This window comes from Leuresthes tenuis, unplaced genomic scaffold (assembly GCF_036924035.1).
Source record: "Leuresthes tenuis unplaced genomic scaffold, fLeuTen1.0.hap1 SCAF_10, whole genome shotgun sequence".
In the NCBI taxonomy this organism is placed as follows: domain Eukaryota; kingdom Metazoa; phylum Chordata; class Actinopteri; order Atheriniformes; family Atherinopsidae; genus Leuresthes; species Leuresthes tenuis.
This window is the reverse complement of record NW_027325364.1, coordinates 23194067-23217648: the sequence shown is the minus strand read 5'-3', so window position 1 is coordinate 23217648 and position 23582 is coordinate 23194067. Positions and strand designations below refer to the sequence as shown.

Here is a 23582-nt window from a genome sequence, read left to right as displayed (position 1 = left end):
GCTTTGGATCCAACGACTTAAGATCAATCTACTTACTCCACACATTGAGATTAGTTTAGCTGCAATGGTTAATGTCACTCAGCCCGATCTAACAGCTATCAACAGACTATAAGGTGTGAAGGTATAAAGGTATAAAACTGATGGCATCAGTTGGTTGGTTTCAAACTTTATCAGAAAGCTTCTGTTGGTAATTAGGAGTTTTGCCCAACACAGAAAGATATTATTAATTTGAAGCAATTATTAATTTCTGAAGCAAAAAAGGTACTAGAAATAACATGGATTCCCTACCTTACTGACTAGGCTAAAAGTCTTGGTAGTGTCTATACTTTGCTTAAAGGCCTTTATCAGTTAGGTTTTGTGTTGGTACATCTAAAGTTCAAAGCTTGCTGTTCGTTTTTTGTTTTTTTTTGGTAAACTCTTGCCACCGTCTGTTTTAGCTCCTGTCTCTTAAAAAAATGGTGGTCTTCGAAGCAGTTGCTCAGTCTGTGTTTTGTGCCAAACTGTTGAGCAGGAAAGCACAAGGCATTATGTTGACAAAATGTTTCGGGAAGTACAAGAGGAGAGCCTAACTTGTGTTCAAAAGTGAGTGTACCCTGTGACTCTATAACTGGGTAAATGTTAGTATTTAAAATGTGTTTTTTATTAGATTACGTCATTTTCTCTGTATTTCTTTCAATAAAAAAGGCTTAAAACTGACAGCATGCAATCTGTCCACAGTGAATACTTGGCATAGTTTTGGTCAAGCTGACAAATGCTGGATATCAGTAGCTGCAATCCAAACATATCAATGTCATTACTAACTCATATCGGTGCTGTACACACATCACTGTTTTTAAGTCATCGTCTTGTCTTTCCTGCACCAGTTCCTGTGCCCGCGCTTTTCCCACAGTTGGGCAGGCAGGGATCAGTCCCCTCGATTATCTGCTCTGTGTTCTTTGGCAAAACAGAGGGAAGTGACTGAGAAGATGGCGAGGACCCCGAGACCTGTGGCTCGACACAAACAAGAAGCCTCATAGTTGAAGGGCTCGGAATGATAACGCGGCCTGATGCAGACGGAGAGTGAGAAAGAGTCTGGCGTAACCAGAGACAGGAAGTCCACCCACTCTGAGGTTCAAAGCGGACCTGCAGTTTGCTATCGCTAGATAATGTTTGGCAAATTGTAAAGCATCAGCAAAGATCAAGATGAAAACAACACTAAATTAGTCCATTTTAATTCTCAACAATTCTCATACTGCTGATTATTCCTCTTACAGCACTACAATGATTTGAAACCCATTTTGTATCCCAAAGTAATAAAAGATCATCTGGTCCTTCGCAGCCAGGTGCTCGATTAATTGACCACCAGTAAGTACTCTGGAACATTCAGGTGTGAGTCCATTATTCTGCAGTGAGAAAGATTATTCATAAATGGAAAACATTAAAGACAGTTGCCAGTCTTCCCCAAGAGTGGAAGTCCCAGTAAGTTCAACACAAGGTCAGAGAAACTGCAAAAATCCCAAGAACTTAATCTCAGACTCTACAGGCCTCAGTTAGCATGTTAAAATGCTAACTGACAGTGCATTTTGAAAAAGATTGAACAAGTATGGCTTGTTTGGAAGAGTTGCCAACAAGAAGGGTTAAAGTTACTCTAGAACATGGCTGCACAGTTCAACACGGTGCACATTTTCACCTGAACAAACTCAAAGACTGAGGAGACGTTTGGTCATAATGCACAGCACCAAACTTGAAAGGTAGCAGATCTACACAAACTCCTCACACTAACTGTCAAGCATGGAGGTGGAGGGGTAATGATTTGGGCTTGTTTTACAGGAGACCTGCACAAATCCATCCTAAATCTAAAAGCTTGGCCAAAACTGGGTCATATAACAAGTAAATGATCCCAAGCACACCAGGAAATGTACAACAGAATGTCTGAGGGATGTCCTGATACATAAAACATTAGAAGTGACAGGGTGCCCTTTCTCTTTCACATGACATAAGTGAATTAAGTGCTGAAACATGACAGAAGTATTGAAACCTTTTTATAACCCATGAAATTAGAAATATATATATATATATGTATATATAAGCAAATTATTAAATAATGTGTAATCCTTTTAACAAAGTTTTCATGCCCAGCTCTCTGTATGGGAACACCCATCTATTCACACACGTACACACACACACACACACAGGTTGGTTGGGACTCACCTCCCTCATCAGGAGGAACTCCCACTGGAAAAATTCAACCTGTGCCAACACTGCTGGCTGTTTTCAACCCTGTTCCACTCCGGCCTAAACAGGCATTTACACGCGGAGGTTATTTTTAGTTCAGCCAAAGCAGGACACAAAGGAAGTACAGGCACATGCAACAATAAAATGATCCAGCTTTAATGTCGCTGCTCAGCCCTATTTGCAGAGGTGAGAAAATAGCTCCAGGTAGTTTTGGAGATGGGAAAACCCGACAGTTTGGCAGCAAGAAGCCACAAATGTTCCCTTTGTCTCTCTCAAACTGAAAGCAGTGGCTTCCTTTCTAATTTTCAGTCATTGTAAAAATAAAAAAAAATAGTGACACATCCCCCACCCACATGTTAGCTGTGGTGTTATTTTGCCGTGCATTACAAACTAATATTTTCCATTGGCATGCTCAGCAATGTTCCACTCTGAAAAAACTGAGTGATAACAAGAGAAGAAAGGTACGACACTGGCCCCTGTGTTTTCATCTTTGTGCTCTGTCGACAACGTGAAAATTTTAGAAACAGGATGTGGCCAACTGTTGCACCACAAGACAACACCAAAATGCTATATATAGCTGCTTAATGATGCCGCACATGTCACTATTTAGTTGCAACAATTTCTGGGAAATGAGGACATTCTGAAGAACCTGAATGGCTGACAGGTAAACCCCCGCACAGGTAATGACTATGAGTGAAGAAATGGGTTTTGCAAAACAAGCAGAATTCTTCTAATCTTGTTCTGAAGACAAACTTTCACTGAAGAAAAGGAACTGAGATCAGGCTCTGTCTTTCCATTTAAGATTAATTTTCGTATGACGTCTTTTGTATTTTTGAGTCTGTCTCACCTTCCACAAAGTGACTAGATAACCACAAATATGCAGTAAGGGGGAAGGCAGTCAGACGAGCAGGGGAACATTTTGTTCTGAGTGGAATTTGGCTTCAAAAGTTCAGCCCCTTGCGTAAAGTGGATGGGTGGGGGTATATTAAATGGTCAAATCAGTAAACTGCAGTCGGTGTAATTTTCCACAGTGATATTTCCACTATTAATGATCTCTATATTGTAAGAAAAAAAAATCCATGTTATGTTACGTTACACAATATTGAAGCACATCGGTGTTGCGTCTCTCTCAGCAGCAATGGAAACTTCTTCCTCTTTTTTTTTTTTTTTTTTTCAACTTGCCCAGGTTAATAATGGAAAGCTGTAACTGGGAGGATACCCTCTCATGAATAAACAAAAACAGCGGAAAACTGAGCTCCAAATATTCCCCTGTTGACAAAAAAGAAAAAAGAAACAAAACACGTGCCCTCCAAGCGTTAGTTAAACAGTGCGACATCCTTTATTAGCTGCGCTGCCAGTGCAATCAGTAAGCCACAGCAGTCCCGACCTGTCAGGACTTATACCTGGGGCCGGGCGGCTGGGAGATCTATTTTAGGCCGATGCGAGAGTGACATGAAAATAAGACTTTACTGTGATGTAAGCTGAGCTGAACAGTTCAATAGACAATTCAACTCTTTTGTGAGGGCTTGCCGGTCTTTCTTGGCAGGGAGCGTGGCTTTTTGCTCAACCCCAGTCTCCATTGGGTGTGACAGTTGGCTGAATAAACATTGACCCTGCTAGAATAACCTGTCTGTATCAACTGTGATGGAAGATGATGTGCTTCAACCTGCTAAGAGGAGAATTATGTCCAGTTTAAATCCTGCTGTTTTTATAAACAACATAACATTAACCGGTGACAGGTTAAGACCTACCAGAGCAGCAAGAACAAAAATAACACTCTTCTAGGGAACTCTCAGGGTCGTGTTGCACCAGATATTAGTCAGAAGAAACAGCCTAATGCAGGGCGTATAACTCATGAATGTACATGTACAAACCACAGCAACAGGGTTTGGAGCTTCCATCTCGATGACTGGAACATAAATACCAGAAGAGTAAAAGACTGCACAGCACAAAAGTCTCATTGAAAAATGGATACTAATACCTGTCTTGTTAAAGAGGCTGGAATTTGTAGAGATTAATAGTTGTTTTCATCTCTTTTTTTGGATTCTAATACCCCAAGAGACAAGAATGCACAAAATACGGAGCTGTGCAAGTCTTGAGCCACCCCTCATTTAGTTATATTTTGCTTCCAAGGAGCCAGATGTTCTTGTAATCTTCTAAATTGGTTTTGAGAAATAGTTCTCCAGACTATCTGAAGGTTTTTAAACTTTTTATTTGGGCATTAGCTACTTTTCAATCGTTTTCACTCCAGTCACTCCATGACCATTTTCAGAGGAATGTGTTTTTTATTTGTTAAGCCATCTAACGCTTACCTATGAACCATTAACTCTCAAAAAAGGCACTTACTTCAAAGGATGAATCTCTGTTTTTGTCTCTGCACCCATGTCCTGTTTTAATGCATCATATTAAGAAATTCACATTCTAACTCATCTACATATCAATCACATAAAAGTAAAAGCAAGCCAATATGTTTGCCCCATTGCAGTGTTTTGATCTACTTTTAACTCTAATGTCAGCATACTTTTGGTGAGCACTCAATGAACATGTTATGTTAGATATCTGAGACAAATACAAGCATAAATAAGTATGATGCTACAATTTGACTCCTTTGTTATACAGTAATTCAAGTATGGGCGTTATGACTCCATTTAGTTACTCTCAGAGTTCAGAGTGAACCTGACCCGCACCAGGGATTTAGTTAGCATTGTTAGAGACGAGCGCTGTGCATTGGTTTTCGATAACAGCCGGACTTCCTTAGAGAGCAGAGGATACCCTGTGGTCTGGAGAGAAACGGAGCCTCGAGGCCTGAGAGCCTCTTGGAGGTTCTTGCTGTTGTAACACGATCCCCTGCAGTCAAGTCAGGCCTGACTGGCCAAGACCAGGCAGAGAGCTGACTTCACCTCACCCCGGCTTCCCTCAGCTGACTATCCAAAACATGACCTCTGAACTTGAGGTTGTAGTGGCAGCTTCCTGGAAGCAACTTTTGTTCCTACTAAGAGTCTCTTGATACAGAAGGAGTGGAGGGCACCTTCCTGAACTCCTCTTACTTTCACAACATGTATTAACTGCAGCTGTCTTAAGGTCAAGGACCTTCACAGTGAAGCAGAGGGGAATATTTCCTCTGCTTGCTTGTACCTCCCGCAGTACAGCAGCAGCTTTGTGAGAAATAAGAGGTAGCTTCCTTCTATTGTGGTAATCAGACTCAGCAGCATGTGGGGAAGTTCATCTGAGTCATAGAAGTTCTTTCATGTAAACACTGATACACTCAAATCTGTGCAGGAGCAAGAGAGGGTAAAAGCAGTCTGGCTGTTAGGCAGACTCAGAGTTAAACCTCATCTGAACTCGTGTTTTCTTGTGAAATTGATTTGGTGGGGAAGCCAAACCAAAGCTCAAACTTGCCGGAGAGAGACAATTGAATTTCCTGTTACATATTACTTTTGTTTCCCAGCTATATCAAATCTTCTCTCGGCCACAGCAGAAACACTTAATGGACAATTTGCCGCCTCCCACGCACGGCTCAAGCAGCTCGGACAGCATCACTTATCTTCTGCTCATAACCAGCAGCATCAAAAATAAGGAGCGAGGCCAAAGGTCAAAACACACACGTGGACGACGCAGAGCGAGAAGTCAAGATGGAGTGAGTGAAAGGGAAGGAGTGAAACGGAGGGAGAGGCAATCATTATTCGCGCCGATAAACCCAAATGGAAAGAGACAAAGCGTTCCGCTGCTGCTTCATCGTGATAAAGTGCTTCATAAATTCATCTGAGCCTTGCAGGTTGACAGCTTCTAATCCATCGCAGGGATCCCTCTGGGCCTAATGATGTGATGATATGTACAGACAGTATATTTCATCTGCACAGCTAGGCTGATGTGTGAAGCCCCAGGCACTCCCATGTGGAAACACTCACTCTCCACGACTGACAGGAGGATGAAGTGAAGAAAGAAAAAAAAAGATGGTGCTGCAGAGCAAGAGTCTACGAGAAAGCTGCATTTACCTCAAGAAGAGAGGTTTTACGACTACCTGAAACAGCCGCATGTTCCTGCTGTGCTAGCCAGGATAGAGCGGAAGCTAACCCACAACATCTTATTTTTGCGTTTGAGTAACTCACAAAGTTTCTCTAAACAGGATCAGCAGACTGTCCAGCTGCTAAGAGAGAGGAGCTGATAAGAAAATGTTTATACATTCACTGATGTCTGTTAGCATTACAAATGAGCATGTACAGACATTTGCAGACGTTTTTTCATCTCTCATGCTGCAACTGAACTTTCATCTCTGTTAAGGCAGTGAGATAAAGCACGGGCCAAATTTCAAAGAAAGAAATGTCAGCCAGACTCGTGTTCGGAAAACGAATCCCAACTATTATAAAAAAACTGCCTCAGATATCAAAGCCCGAAACAATCCCAAGTAAAGTTAAAAGCATTCTTCATGTATGACAAACAAGTTCTGCATGTCAATTTAGAGTTAGCAACATAAGGCTGAATGATCATTTACTTGTTGTCTGTGCCTTTAACCTGCATTTTTCCCCCATCTGTGCTGAGCTGAATCTTAACAGGGTGCATAAGCCCTTTACATATACCTCTACCTGCCAAAGTATTTCTACCTTTCAAACAAGAACTCCTGTTGTGGTTTTTAATGCTACTTGTGATTAGGAAGAGCGCGCCGGTCCTGCACGCGATGGGATTGAAACTAAGTTAATTAAATTGGCATCTCATATTCTTATTTATCCCCTGACAGACTTGTTTAAACTCTCTTTACATACATTTGAAATAGTGGTTATCTGAAAATCACATGGGGTTCTAATGTGTAAGACGGTACATATACTGTGCTAAAAGACAAGGCTACATTTGCAGAGCTGGTTTAAGTAATTCCATTACAAAGTGCCATCTGCTTGACTGACTGAAACATGTGAATGCAAGAAACTGCACATATACATTTTTGTTTTGTATGTTTGCTTGTTTAACTGTTACTTTGGGTGGGGTAACCATTGCCTTAATTTGCACTCCACCCACGTATCACTTCTGAAACTACACCTGCACCGTGGTTGACGAGTGAGAAAAAGACAGTGAAGAAGAAGAGGAAGAAGAAGTGCAAAGATGCAAAGAGAGAAGTGATACACAAACACTGGGCCATTGTAAGCCGTCGGGTCTCCAGTCAGCGTGTCTGCTGTGAAGCTCCTGGCTGAGTTGGATGAGGGAGAAGGTGCAACCTTGACAACTGACTCTGAAAACTCTCAAGGGGTGAAATGAAGACCACCTGTGAGTCTCAGAGTGAATTGTCTCACTTTTCAGAGGATAGGCTTCGTGCCTCTCTGTAGTGGATGAATCGAACATCCTGCCAAACCAAATGGCATGACCCTGGAGAGTTTCGCTCTCTGCCTGGCCCAGTTTACAGTCGCTTAAACCGTCAAATTTACTAGAAAGGCATGGGAACAATAAAACAGCGGTATCCCAAATTAGAAATCTAAAGACAACAACTTTTACTGAAAGCCCCACCACTGGCAAGCTTATTTTGGCCGTAGTGGGGCAGAACCTTTGTCTTTGATGTTGCATGGCGTGCTCTGCCTCTCCCAATCTCACCTCACCCTGTCTCTCTTTGTGGGCCTGCCACTTCCCTCCCCTCCTCCTCCTCCCCCCTTCTCATTTCCTCCTGCACCCAGGAGGCCGCGGGTGTGTGTGCTTGAGGTCGGTCTCCAGGGAGGATGAGGGGGAGGTGTTTACATGGAGCTAATCTCCAGCGCCCTTAACGCCATCTCCTCTGAATTCATCTAGCAGTCGTTACAGACGGGACTATTAACAACACCAAAAGAAATGAATCCAGCCAATATAAGAAAAAAAAGCACTGTGAATGAGGTGCATTTCGCAAATGCACCTCAAAAGAAATGAAAAGGATGAAATAACTTCCCTGCAAGTGCAGGGCAGATGCTCGAATACTAGGCTCCAAACTTGTGCTTTGTAAATTTTCTGATTACACAGCTTAGCTTGATTGCATTAAAATGAGCTCATGCTGCTGCAGTGGAAGAATCCCACAACACATCTCGATAATCTGCGTTTATCAAAAACGAGCACAAAAGTAACAGGCTAAAGAGCTTCTGTGTGTATGGTTGATGACTGGGGAATTTGCGAAATCAAAAGCTCTGTTTCACACAATAAATGAAGCATAAAGCAAACACCAGAGTCTGAATATGCACCCAACTGAGCAAAACACATATATCTTAGTGGAGGAGATATGAAACGGAGTCAGATCAAAACTCCTTGCATGGCTCATTACCTGTGGGTTTATGGTAAAATAACTCAGCCATCTGATAAACTCGGAGTGATTAATTCTGGACTAGGAAACAAATGTTCCAGCGGAGGCTGATTCAGACAGTTGATGGTTGATGGTTGAAAGTGGCAGAAAGTGTAAAGCATACTGAAACAATCAAAATTTTGTAAGCTGCAGCCATTTGGGTGAGAACTTGGCTGCGCACCTGCACAGAATACAATTTATAACAGCATTCTCAATGTGCATCTTAAATCATCTGCTGCCTCTTTAAAAACTGTTTTCTTTTATTCATATATAGAGAGGTCTCCATGTCCAAAAAGAGTTACCTCAGTGCATGCCTTATCCTTCACTATCCATCACAGATACATGGCTCAGAGAGGCTCTTTCCTGTTGTTTAGTGTTCTGTCGATGTGTGTGTCTAACAGCATGTCATGGCCTTCGAGTAACCTCTCTGTTTTGCCATCCCTGAAAAATCACAAGCTCTCTTACTGTCATCTGCTGCAGGGATGCCAAAGCAGAACAGTTGTGGCTGTTTCCAAACCAAACTGGTACAGTTGTTCATGACTAAAAGCCTTGCAGGACTTCAAGTCTTTTTTTATTCCACCTAAATAGAAGAACATCAGCAAACAGGACACGTGGGATCAGAACTTCCTCTCCGAAACTCAAACTGGCAACCTTAGTCTCTTATCGGTTGTTTTACAGCTTTGGATCGCATGATATGATGAGAGTAACATCTTCACTGATCCTGCATCTTGGTGAGCTGGACAGAAGGTTTTAGCAGGCTTCATCCTAAAGTCACGATATAGGCACTGAAGAGTATAGCAGAGGTAACTTAATCTTACAGAGGTTCCTGCTGCGCACAAGAACATGCCCTCTCTCTTTTCAACATCCCTGCGGCGCTCCGACTCTGTACCGAAGCTGTGAGGGATCTGATTAAGACTCTGTCTGCTGACCCTGAGAGCTGCCCTACAGCTTTAAATCCTCAATGACGGCTGGGATTCATACGCACAGAGGCTGAGGTCTCCTCAGGGCACATCACAGACGTATTCACACAGAAGAAGAAGGAAGGTGGAGAGAGGCAAACTTGGCCACAGTTCCATTTATCTCTTTTCCAATGCATTCAGTCTCGCTTTGATTTCCATAGACAGACAAAGTAACATTCATCTGGAGACTATGCAGTTCCAGACTGTCTGAGTCGAAGGTGAAGACAGGGCTACTCTTCCAGAGACGGCAGGTGTGGAAGAGACATTTTCTGTCACCTGTAAATCATAGGATCCCATTTTCACCTGCTTTTGTTCATACTGTTGCAAATCTTACAGCTTTTACAATTGCTGTGGCTCAGAAGTGGAGCTGCCACATGGCCACATGAATACCTTCAAAGAATCAAAGGCCTGCTGTACCTTGATTAAAATGTATGTGATATTTTCACACCGTTGTTTCACTACATGACCTGAACTGGGTTGTCTTCTTCTAGAAAGAAGAAATGACTTTTTAAGAATCAGGAAAGCATTTAGTAGTAGTAATATATCATCAAAAAGCCATACCAAAGCAATTCTTAATTCCATCTTTTCTCAAGATATTCTTATATTTAACATTTCAGCGTGTTACAGCGTGACTGCTAACACTGTATGTGAGCGTGTGCAATCACAGAATTGTAAATACATTTACCAATAAACAAAAGTTTCCTCTTTTGATCATCAAAGGAACTTAGCTTAAAGTTTCATTTCTCGGTGCCTTGATTTCTCTTTTTGTTCACATGATGTTTTGAGGGAAACTGAGCTCAGCTGAGTACAATCGAAGAGTCGAGGGACTAGTTGAGGTTTATAACTGCCAAGGGTCATGTGTCGACAGTAGGACACTTACAGTTCAGTGGTTATGTTCATTCCCTCCCCTGAAGTAAAGCTGTTCACCCGCTGCGTGGTAAGTCTCTGCGCTGCACGCAGCCAATGGTGGGAGAGGAAGAAAACGGGATCTTTTTCTTTGGCTGTGTTTTCCTCTTTTCAACTTTTAGTGTTTTGATTTTAACAGCTTTTGTCGAGAAAGAAGAGCATAGTGTCTGTGTGTTTCCCTGTGTGTGTGTGTGTGTGTGCACGTGCACGTACATGCGTGAATAAAGAACAGGGGCAGTGAGAGATGCTGCCAGGGAAAATCACCAAGATTGCATGCTACTTTCTTCCACCTCAAATTTTCCCCTCTCTCTTTTAGTCTGTCTGTGTCTCTGTCTCCTTCTTCTCTACGGCTGACCTGCTTCTCCTCATGCTCGCTGAATATTCCTGGATGTGAGGAAATTATGAGAATCTCCTGACCCTAAAGTCTAAAAACTATGAAACACATACAACCACGACTCATGACTTGTGGTTGTCCCTTTATTTTAGGTGCATCAGATACAGTTTGGCAACAGATTTCTTACTAATAAAGCCTTTAAAAAATCACCGCCCCGTCACTCAAAACTTCTTTCTAATACACATTTTTTAAAATAAAGATTGTGAGATGTGAGAGCATATCCCTTTTTTTCTGCCTATTCGTTATTTCTGCCAGCTGCATTTTTTACTAACTTTGCTTGAATGATTTGTCAGAGGGTGATACCACTAAAACAGGGAACATTTGTATTTGATCTTAAGTCTTGTGACCGATTCTACTCTCACTTCTTCAGAGTTGCACACATACTTCTACCTCCTCCTCCCTTCAGTATCTCTCTCCCTCCCATCCTCTACTTTCTTAGGTATTTGTGCCAATAGTTGCAAAACCCGACGGCTTTCCCCATCCCACCAGGCTGGACCAGACTTCTCTGTTGACATCCGTCGCTACAGGATACTATTTCACTAAGCTAACGAATTTCAGATGGGGAGCTGTTATTAAGTGGTCTGGTCTGGAGACCTGCTCCTGTTTACTGATGCCGCAGGTATTTATATTCTATAAATACAACTGCTTGGAGCAAGCAGCTCTCTGTGGTTATTATGTCCAAATACAGGATTCCCGCCCCCTCCCCTTGGAACCACACACAACTCTTTGTGTCTTTGTGCTTGACACATTATGAGCTAGATGGCTGCCGTCCAGAAGCTGATCTTGACCTCTGACCTCCTTCCAAAAAGTAAACTTGTCTTTTGGCAAAAACACTGAGCTTGTTGGGTGTTTAGCATTGTATGACTTTTCCATGTGCTCATATTTTCTAATGCCAGGAGCAAATATCCAAGATGCGAGACAAATTTATGGTTTCTGTGACGGTGCAGCATTCTTGCTGTTGTCTTCGTAGAGAAACATTGTTGCAGTAGTAGTGAATATAAGTGTAAGCATTTGTGGAGTTTACTGAATGCTCTTTTAATTACAAACTGAACAGCACAGTAACAGTCATCCCTGAAATCACTGAAGGGGACTGACTTTTACACTTTCCAAAGGAAAATAAAAAGCTAGTTTTGTTCCTGAACAATGAAAGTCAAAAACAGCTTTTGAGATCAAATAGCGCGAGCCAGAAAGTAAACGGATAAGAGCTTGGATGAGGCAGCCTAAACGAAGCCCTTGCCAAGGCACAGATAACCTCAGAGCCTTCTGGGGGAAGCAGACTCACTCAGTGATCAATCTGTCAGAAAAGTCAACCACACTGACATTTGTCATATTATGATTCAGTAATGAGGGAGTCTGGCATGAAGTGGTAGCTCCATGATCACAGATATACACTGGAAGATCCCAGCCAAGCCACAGGCCCTGTCTGAGTCCTGACCTGCTGTGATCCATGTGGCTCGGTGGCTTTTCAACGCGTGTTTCCTCAACCTCAGAATGTGAGCCACATAAACCGGGCCTTTAAACGGCTGTGTCAGGAGAAACTATAAGAAAAACATTACGTATGATGAACTGAAGAAATATAGCTTTAATGAATAGACTCAAATGTGTCTGGACGGGGAAGCATTCACTGTGCCTTGTGGCTTTACTCTGCTACATTTGATTTTATACTTCTAAAAAGACCATTTTGCGTTTGATGTCAGGTAATTACCCTGCATAAAAAGTCCAGTCTGTGTTACTTTCAAGACAACTTGGTGAAATAGTGAAAAAATGAGACAAAAATCTTTACGGTAGCAATCTCACTGCATATATTTATGCCATATGGCAACATGAAACCCATTCAAAATCCGAATCAAAGTCTCTCATCTAAATGTGCTTGTGTGTGGACCTCAGACACAAAAGAAACCCAATTTGTTTAGATAATCTCACTGCAGGTTTTCAGCAGACGCATTCTTTTACAGTGACTGTGGATATTATGACGGAGCAACTGAAACTAGACCAGATCCTCTGGTTCACCTGCCAGGATTTGGGGTCCACACACACACACACACATCCACGCACACCCACACATATGCATAAAAGCCAACCTGCTCCACTAATAAATGGACGGAATTCTTATAGATTCATCTTTCTGCACTCATTCAAACTAGTAATATCCCAATTGGTTTTACAAAGAGCAAAAAAATAAAGAAAAGTACAAATACAGTGACCCCACTATCTTATGTAAGCACCTAAATCAAATAATGTACTAAATTGCAAGGAACTTTGGGCAATGGTGTCAATAATTCAGTGGGTTTCATAATATGCAACTAGAAAACCTATGATCAGAACCAGACTTGCATCAGCTAGTGGGAGAGAGACAAAAAAGATGTAAAAGGAAATGGTGTGCTAAGGTAATCCAGAGGACTTCTGCTAAACACAGCTGTGTCACTTTAATTTCTTAACCAAAGAACATTCGAGTTGCAATATGGTCTGTGTTCTGTGCACAGTGTAACCAATCTGTAAAACTGCCTGATGCCAAGTGCAGTGGCAAGGGGTGGAAATCAACATTTTAGTGCAAGCTGGAGCTGCTATGAAGTTTTTAAAGTTTTTAGTTGTATTAGATGCCGGGAAAAACAAAATTTGGAAAGGTGTTAGCTTAGCCCCAAAGTTAGAATTTCTCCCTGATTCTCCAAACTGCGAGCGTTCGGAGGGATGTCAACTGGTGGTAAGACACAGTCCACTCGTAGTAGTTCACTCAACCCCACATAAAAAAAGGATATCCATTAAATATACTTTTGTTATAACTTACATGCTTTACATGTCAAATTAACATGCTACATTGAAGTTTGCTTTGTAGAAATGTTGCAAGTAAGTGCTGATATAGGGTAGTAACAGTTTTCATTCATACCACAGATTATATGATCTCATATCCAATCCGTTTAATTTGCAAGTTTGGAAAATCAAATAAACAGTTGATGTCTTACACTTAAAAGTTGTCAGCAAACTGATCACGGAATGCAAATTCTAGCACAAGAAGACCTGAGTTGATCTTCATAATTACAACAGAGCACTTCCCTCCAAGTGCTTAGTGAAGACTGTAGTATCAGATAATGGGCAATAAGAGCCAAAGCTGCTCAATTCACACTGTAAAAGTAATGGTTTTTAATCTTAATGAGAGGAAATTGAATCAAATCTATTGCTGATCCCAAAAGTATAGTTGTTGATCCACTGCTTTGGCAGTCAATGACTCTCATAGGTAACTGCACCCATCTATTAATTTTTCCCATTACTATAAAACTTCTTCAAGAAGCTTGAACTTTTACTTATACTCCACTATGAGACATGCTGCCAGGAAAACCGGACTCCTAATATGAGAAGACAGCAACAACAACAACAAATATCCACATCCTCTCTGTGGTCATGAATAATGAAAAAGCCATCACGCTTTTTCTTGTACCTGTCAATATCCCTACATGTGGATAGGAGACTATGTTCTAGGCATTGCACTTAACCACAAGACTGCCTCCCTTTCGGTGCACTATTAGCTGGACCTTGACCTGCTCCCTAAAGGCCAGAGGTTCAGAGGTGGAGTGTGTGAAAGCACCCGCTGTCACTTACAGCGCTTCCGCACACACTCACACACACACTCACACACACTCTGCTGTCTACAGCTACAGGGGCAGCACTGCTTTAGTGAGTCCCATTAGACACTTCAAGCTCCACTCTAATGAACACCCTTCCCCCAAAAATCCTCTCAGTCCACTGCTTCCCTCCAACCCAGCCTCGCGGCACACTCCAATGTTGGCGACTCAGCATGTTTTCAGCATGGCGAGGAGGCGCTCTCAATCATCATTAGGGGTTTTGCGGAGTCCTGGGGTCTGGGCAACGTGCCAAGATGTGTAAAAGTTTCCATGAGGAATGCCTTGAGTTGCCTTCAGAGGCACTGAAGGTGGACGGAGATCCTCAGGAAGCATAGAATGCTTCTTTTTTTTTTTTCATTGCTCGAAGGAAGGAAGGAGGAAAAGGGAACTGACAACAATTCTGTTTCCAGTTTTAGACAAAACAACCTTTGCAGAGTTTTAAATGCACCAACCTTGAATTGAGCAGGAAACAATCACAAGGCAAACTAGCCTGCAACACAAAGTAATCAGGGCACATATGTCACATGTCAGAAATCGTCAGAGGCTACGTTGCACTCTGTGTTTTTCTTCTTTTGGATGAATAAGGCCCCTCTGTTTCTCAAAAAGGCAGCTGGTAGAAATCTGGCTCACTGATTAGCACAGGCTCCTTATGAATTCAGCGCAGTTTCATATCACCCATCTCAGCAGCGACTAATGGGACAGGACACACGGCATCAGCCTCAAATGGCTAGTTACTGCATCTGCTCCACAAACACTCACACAAACACACACACACACAGGACGTATCCAAAGTGCATTTTAACACCAGCGAGGGCATTCCAAGTCAATGGTTTGCAAAGTATGTGCATGTGTAGATGGACATGTGTGCCAGTGATTGTTTGAGACAAGAGGGGGGTATGATGTAATCAGAACTGCTCCTTCAAATATATGACAAAACATGCTGTCATGTTAGCTTTTCTTTATTTAGACTTAATTAGTGCAAATTCACGAGGCAAAATGTAAATGCTACAGACTGTTCTACAATTCATTTCTCCAGCAGTCATATGTCTTGTAAAGGACATGTAGTGGGTTGTGAGTAAGTAAGTGATTTTATGTGAGCCCCACCATGAGCTGTTTATGACGGTGAGTCAACAATGCAACGAGGCATAGTCTTCTCATCCACTTCTGCTTCCATTCCCTGGAATGGATAAGGCAGGATAGGATATTCAAATATAGGAAGTGAGGCTGTGGCAGGCAAGAGTCAACATCGCATTGAATAAAAATGGGCGATAAACGTGCCAGTTTAATTTCTCCCATAACACGTTATGCACAGATACCAGAATCACCACCTCATGCCTTTGAGCTTCTTCTATCATAGCAATGGGAGGACTTTCTCGGTTTACAGAGGAGACTATGTATGGCAGTCTGGGGTCTTTACACCTCAGGCTCTCTGCATAGTAACCCAGTTCCTTGCGGTACAGTAGCTCACCGTTGATAAGTTGAGTGATTTCTCAGAGGCTGAGTAAAATCTGTGTCTGGCCTCAGAGACACATTTCCTCTGGCTGATGAGAGCCGGAGGCCTCAGTGTTGAAGCGTGGGAGGTGCACCACTCTTGGGGAAGATCAAGTGTACTCCCGCAGACTCCAAATCACTGGCCCCTGGTCGCTGAGGAGGAGGGCTTTTCTACACGGCTGGCGTTAAATCACCGCTGCTGCGGTGAGGTCATTCGCTTGCCTTCCTTCTCTAATGGAGCGCTGACTCGCTAACATACAGCCGTAATGCGTGTGAACTGGGAGCGGGGCGCCCTGCGAGCTGCCTTCCGATCTTATTTATTTTAGCTTAGGGCTCATTTGAGGGGTTTGGGATAGGGCCGGGCCTGGGAGCAGCAGATGCCTTTGCAGTATGCTGTTACCACCACACACTTACCGGGACTCCAGCAGCTCACCGCAGATGCTTGCACAGACGTTAGGTGATGCAAAACAGCAGCGAGCTGAGGTTTTCAAGGGGCTGCCTCACTGTCCTCGGTCAATCAATATGCATTCCTGTTCGTCCCTAATGCAACTGTAATCACTGGCTGAATGCATTTGGCCACCAGGCTAGAAGAAGATTGAGCCCCTAAAGTGACAGCGTATGGAGTAGTGGGGAGGAGAAACAAGATTATGTGATTTTACTTACATTAGCACTGCTGTGTACATTTGGTTTAACTTCACACTGTTGGTGTAAAAGGACCTCGAGTCACTTTTCTTTTTTTTTCTTTCACAAAAAACATAACAAAGGTCTAGTTTCACTTCATCCAGTTAAAAACTGAAATTAAAACTTCTGCCCATGATAGTTATTGAAACATTACAGAAAAGGTTGACCTGAGCTCAAATTACATTCCAGACAAAACAGCACTTCAAAACAAATCAAGAAAATTAAAAAGGAAAGAGGAGGGACAAAGTTTAAAATGAGTTCACAGAGCTGATAACCGCCTTGTCTCTGTAAAGTCTGTTGATGAAGAGAGGACTAATGGGACTCATCAAGACTGACAGAAATGCTGACAACCAAGTTTATTCTCAATTATGGTTCCACAGCAAAACTCCCCTGGTCCCCTCATGCCTATCACTTCTCTAGTTCCAGAGCTGATGAGTGAACAAAGTGAACTGATGCTTGAGCACAAGCACACACACACATTCACATGACATCAGGTTACTTAACAAAAGGTGCACAGGAAGACTTATATTCCTGCCTTCAGTGTGGAGGTGTCTTCCCCCCGAACCTCCACGAGGATGCAGGTGGATTTTTAGCATTTCAAACTGGCAGGATGCCAGTGATGTGATCCGTAAATGTATATCATAAAAACAAGTGAAGCCTCTGCTAACATAGATAACAGGTTGCTGACCTGAGAGACATAATGTGAAATGGGCACAGGAGGTAATAAACCCGACCATATGGTCCCTTGGGTGTGACTGGTTTCATTGCCGGAGGGAGACCAGTGACCCCGCAGCCTCCCCTGATGACGACAGCTACATGGTGTTGACTCCGTGGGGAGAAGACGGGAAAACAAAGCCTCTGCCTCCTGCCTCTCAGCATCCCTCCCAGAAATATGGGGGGAAAATGGTTTCAGTTCAGGAAACCCCGACCCATTGTTTTGCTTCCTTCATTAGTCGTTGTGTCAACAGTTTGGCTCGCTATGCGTGTGCCACTGTTTTTGTTCTGCTGCACCCCGTCTGACCTCACTGCTCTGATGTTTTGACAGATTGTTTCAAAATCCCATCAAGGCAATTTGGTGTTTTAATGCAAAGCAGCTACTTGGACAACATAAGCTGGGCCGAATGTTAGAGCAAAAGAAAATAAATCTGCTGGGTCTAAAATTAAACAAACGTGACGCAAATCTGTAGCCAGAGTTTCATCAGGAAATACTGAGAGGTGCAGCAGGGTGTGGCTATGTGTGAGGGCCGGCAGATAAGCAAAAGGTGTTAAATAAATGTAATGTGCTATGTAAACAGCCATTTTTGGCATTGATTTTCACCTCATTAGGAGTAGCTTTCAACTAGAAATAATAGATACATATTATTGTTTCAAATATTATCAAATGAAAACTTTTTAGGTTGTTTGTAAAACTTCTATAATGTAACTCACCATCATCTAGATACATCTGGTCCAGTTCTTGGGGCTCCCGCTTTACGGTGATGGCCAGGGATGGGGGACTGCCATTTTCAGGTAGCAGGCTGGGTGGGCTGCCTCCAGCCTGAGCTGAGCAGGCTGCTGCCTGTGCCTGACTGGGACTGTAGGCCTGAACAAATTGGCTCTCTGCAGGTCCACCAGGAGTGGAAGGGTGGGACACCGGTGAGGATGAGGGGCTGCTGTTGGCATAGATAGGGTGGTAACCATGGGGCCCTGGGCTGTTGAGGTGGCTGGGGCTGCTCTGTGTGTGGAGCATCCCTAGGGAGGGGTTGTGGTCTGGTGATGTTGGATGGGCAAGGTTAGGGCACCCCGTGGTCTCCTGAACTGGGGGCACCACGGGGCCTGGTGGTGCTGTATGGGTGGGGCTGTTGGGGAGGCACTTGCTGTATGCCACAGGGGACAGATCGTGTAGGGTAGGACTGGAGCTGGGGGACGAAGGTGGCATAGCAGCATGGCGAGGTGGGCAGGATGGATATCCACCAGCCAGGAAGGCTTCGGGATCGGCCACGGGCATGATGGAAGTGAGCCTGGGCTGGCCATAGTAGGGCTTTGAATGCATGGACAGCCCTACAGTCCCCAGAGAATCATAATCGTCATTGGGTTCTGTCTTTATTATCGGCACTGGAGGGGAAAAGCACAAAGAAAGGTAGAGATGTTAAAAAACGTGCACGGAAGCCACGTGGCGCAATGAGTGCATGAGGGAGGTGGTGAGCAGGCACAGTTGTGGCTGCGGTACCTTCGATAATCCAAACAAACAACAACGAGTGGATTTGGGCAGAGTTTCAACTTGGCTGAATCTTCTAATAGAGGAACCCTCACACCCCCCCTATCCGAACCCCCTCCCAACCACCCATCTTTACCACACCATGAAGCAAAAAAAAAAAGAAAAAGAAAAAAAAAGAAACAGAAAAATAGGGGGAAAGAAAAATGGATGAATCATCAGTGTGGAAAGCCACAGCTGGCTCTAATAATGAATAAGACCTATTTTCTTTGGACTCTCCTCCAGCTCTGATATCCAATAAAAGTACTTTAAAGTGCTGGACTGCTGCTGCTGCTGCTGCTGCTCGAGGAGCCCAGAACCCCCAGGTTTCCTCCACACTCTTGAAGCACTCATTTCTCTCAGGGCCAAAAGATAGGGGGAGAGTGAAAAAAGGAGATGATTTGATTTTGATTGGACTGCCTGAGCTCCTTAAGAGGCTGCAGAGCTGAGCCTGTGGTTTCAGGAGCTTCAGACCTCAGCTAATGCAGGAGAGTGCCTTGACCCCACTTGATCATCCTGCCTTTACCCTTTGAATTCCTCTTCCAGTGCAGACCGTCTCCATTGCTTCCTGATCAGCTCTGACTGACAGGTATCACATGTATCCTCTATGCTGTCAAGAAAATATTTCAAATCTAAATCTTGATCTAAACACACCACAAACAGAGGATGTATGTAGACTGAGCTGTAAGATGGAGAGAGGTCCACATTAACAAGCTCTCTGCTGAGTTATTATATAAGTACGTTACAGACTGTGCCAGCACAAACCTAATAGGCTGACGTTAAGATACCCTGAAGCATAACAAAGTCTTCTGAGTCACAATGGACACACTGTTTCTATTTCTACACATTGTTAAAACGTGTTAATGGGTGTGGTGAGTGTTTGATGCCAAGCATTAAAAGTTTTTGGCTAAACTTACTCCAAGTGACATTTACACAATGAATAAGTTGTCTGTCTGATCTGTTTGATTTTGTACACAACAGAACCTTTGAGGGATCGTAACAACTAACGGTGCGAATTAAGCGTTAGTGTATCATATGAAAGACGGGCTGTTTTTTCAGCGTTAGTATATTTCTTGAGTTGGGTCTGAAGAGACATTAATCTCGCTTGTGGCCTCTGGGGTGCTGAGCTGCGGTGCGGTGATAACGCAGCAGGGAGCACATTTACGTCAGCCCTGTCTGCCTTAAGAGCCCAGGGACCGGTCTTGGTGTCTGGGGGAGCATCGTAAGGTGAGTCCCATGATGCACAGGCCTCCGTTCCACAGCCTGGGGAATAACAAGGGAGTCACATGGTCCCAATACATCCACAGCCACTTCCCTCTGTGATTATCTTCCTCCTCTCTTCCTCTTCTGTAGTATGACTGGATAGTAGAGTGCCAAGGAGCCAAAGGTGCACGTCAGAATTGCCATACGTAAATCATTTGATAAAAATTTGACTCAGGCTCTGGATTGTTTCCATTGAAGTGATGCACATTTTTTACCTTTTTCTTTTCCTGGTAAATAAACCAAAAGTCTTAAATTCTCATAAAGCTTGATGGAAGCTGAAAACTGATTTACTGATGTACACGCATGAAAGGTTTCCTTGCAGCTATCTGAGAAAAAAAGCTACTTCTCAAATCAATTGCATTGCTTTGTGGTTAAACTTGAAGTACCGCTGAGCTGAGCAGCGAGTGCTCATGTGAGAATTCATACCAACCCGATGAAAGAGGCAAATAGTCTAATTAGAGCAAAACTGTTGACGTTATTTTCCTGCCTTGTGACTATGAGAAAGACTGGCAGCATCGCAGGTCTGATGACTTTGGATTGATGGTCTTTTTTCAAAGTAACAAACATTTTTTTTTGCTTTCCCTATCAACTTCCAGTGATATAAACAGAGGTCTCCCCTCCAGCTTGATTCATCAGTGTGTCTCCTTTCCACTTTGTGTGTGAGCAGAGAAAACAGATTCACCAGGCAAGTCCCAACTTCAGCTGGCTTCTATTTCCTCCCAACCTGTGGGTTATGGCCCACAGACAGTTGATGCTCGGCACATGGTTTTCTCTCCGTCTCTGGCAGTTTCCCCAGCTGTCTGATCCTATTAAACTGATCAGCCGTGGTCTACGTATATTACTGATCACTTGTTTCTTCTGAAGGGAGCATAGATGTGTCTGTGTATTCATTAGCAATGGTAGATGATCTTCTAAATCTCTCTATACTTGTGACCATCAAAGGATTCTAAGTCTCAACTCGTCTTTTTCAAATGACATGGATGTGCCCTGACATTTATCAAGGAACAGGTGGCAGTTCATTAACTCCAAGGTACCTGGTGCACCATGTCCCACTGAGCAAACAATCTGGTCCCCCAGCATACTGTGGGCTTCAGTATAGTGGAGGTAAATCTAACAAAAGCCAAAGCTGCGCACATGACAGAAACAGCTCCATCATTTCCCCGTTTACTGAAAAGGATGACTGTGCAAATACTTTAAAAGAAAAGAGAACAATGTGCGGTTCGTTAGCTTTTCCTGTATGTGTCATAGAACATGTTTCTGGCTTCCCTCCCTCCAACTCTAACCACTAACCATTGCAACGGAGGGAGTATGCCACCAGATTGCGTTAAGAATAGAATTTGATATTATAGAGGAATCTCCAAACGGCCTGTAAAAATAAAGGGGTTCCGAGAAGCTCTTCGCTCGAGCTTCGGTCATTGCCAGCACTTTTTTGGCCTTCGTTGTTTAATGTGGTTGGTGAAAACTGTTTCTTATTTGAAGAGCAACACGTCACGTCTCTACTCACGCAAGAATGATTGGAAGGGAGCTTGGAAAAGCAATGCTCATTGTGGGAGCCAGACAACAGCAATTGTATGTGCATCGCTGCATCATGGACAAACAACAGAAGCTACCGATAGTATATGATACTGCAAATGTCATCTGGATGTCTTTGTCATCATTCATTTCTTCCTGGGAGCATAATTTAAAAAAAAAAAAGATTCATCTGTTGTCAATTCCAAAGTATTTAACTTTTTACAAGAAATTAGCCTTCATGTTCCTGTAGAGCAAAACTTATCCCACAAACCTCACTAAAATATATTGAAAACCTCAAATCTGTAGTCCAAAGCACCTATTTTCAGTTCCTTCACTGATCAGCTTCATAGTATGTAGAAAATTTGAACAAATTTGCAATTTGATGCCAGCAATGCACTAAAAAAAAAGGTGTTATGAAGTTCAGCTGCAGAGTTAGCATATGACTTCCTGACTTTGTATAACACAGTTTCAGATTACATTTCAGGATGCAGCTTTTTAAGGTACCCCTGAGCCCATGAGACTATATTGGCAAGGTGGTCTTTCATGCAGTAAGGGTCCTGCATATCAAACAGAAGTTTCTGTCCTACTTCCCCGAACTCCCTCAGTCTTTACACAACATCTTGCACTCCAGATGCTGAAAGACTAAAGTTCTTTGCAATCTTGTACTTGCACAGAAATATTGACAGACTGTTTGATGATTCTCTGACTGAAAAACCCATCCAAGACTAAGCGTTTGATGGATGCTCCTCTTATGCCCAAATTGTGACACACCTTGCCTGTCACCGATGAATCAGCTTACTGTAGAATCTACAGTTGTGTTATTTGTTCTTATCTTTACGTCTTTCACGTCTTTCTTTGCAACCTATTTTCATGTGTGTTGCTGACATCAAATTTCACATTTGTTTGCAATGGCTAAATACAATGATATGGTTGCTTAAAACACAGAGAATCATTTCTTTCTAAATGAGTTTTGTTTCTTTTCTTCGTTTTGCTAAATAAAGATTCAAACTAATTAACAAATACCAGATAGCATTTTTACGGAAGCCGAGACGGCCATTTTTATGCACTGTTATCTCGTGATAATGAATTAATTATTTCGTCATCTCAATATAACATATAACAAAGATCGTTTTCTCGTGATCACGAATTAATCTATAATATGTTTGTCTTTAATTAAACCAACAAGAGCTGCCACAAACGGCTTCCAAAGCCACTGGCTGTAGCTGTAGCCTACCGGTAAGTTACACTGGGTTTGTTTAGGGGCAACCGGTTAGCAGATGAGAGGCTGACAAACTCCTATCTATCCGGCTGCTTCAGCTAAGGTAAACGTTTGTTCGACATATCGACATAACGAAATAATTAATTTGTTATCACGAGAAAACAATCTTTGTTATATCGAGATAATAATAAAATAAGTCGTTATCACGAGAAAACGGTGCATAAAAAAATATGAAAACAAAATTTGAAAACAAAAAAATAATAAAATCAAGGCCGTTCTCAGCTTCCGTACATTTTCGAACATTTCCTCTTTTATAGAAATTCTGTTTGGAATTCACTGAAGCACAAATGATCCCTTATTTGTAAACTTTAATGTGCAATGCTAAAGACAAATTGCTAAGAATATGTTTCTGAATGACTCAAATCCTGTTTTTACTTTTCCAGACATTAGAAAGGCAGAGTTTCAACGGGTTCACAGCCCCCAACTACTCATATCGCAGAAGCTCATCTATGTCTGTCAGCAAATATGAATGGGACAACTATGTTTCCACTACAAACTGAATAATATGTTACTATTCGCACAGGAGGCGGGCGAGGCTGAGAGGTGATAAAATCTGCTGAGATGTCTGAAACAATGCAATCTACCTGAATTATACATCTGAGAGTGAAACCTTTTTCTTTTTGTTTCTGGTGTGCTGTTAAAATTCTGCAACAATACGTGCTAATAACATTTTCATTACTGTCAAAGAATAACAAGATGGTCACATGGCCTGGATGGAAAATAAAGGTGGTTTTTTAGTATCTGCGT

At 42.7% G+C, this 23582-nt stretch overlaps 1 protein-coding gene across 2 annotated transcripts in view; it reads right to left on the bottom strand.

Moving 5' to 3' along the window:
• LOC140316802 (nuclear factor of activated T-cells, cytoplasmic 1-like) overlaps nt 1–23582 on the bottom strand; it is a 61968-nt gene that overhangs the window by 1964 nt on the left and 36422 nt on the right. For both annotated transcript variants that reach the window (XM_072394778.1, XM_072394779.1), the window contains exon 9: nt 17977–18642. In XM_072394778.1, the coding sequence (XP_072250879.1) occupies nt 17977–18642 (666 nt within the window). The remainder of the gene's footprint in view (nt 1–17976; nt 18643–23582) is intronic.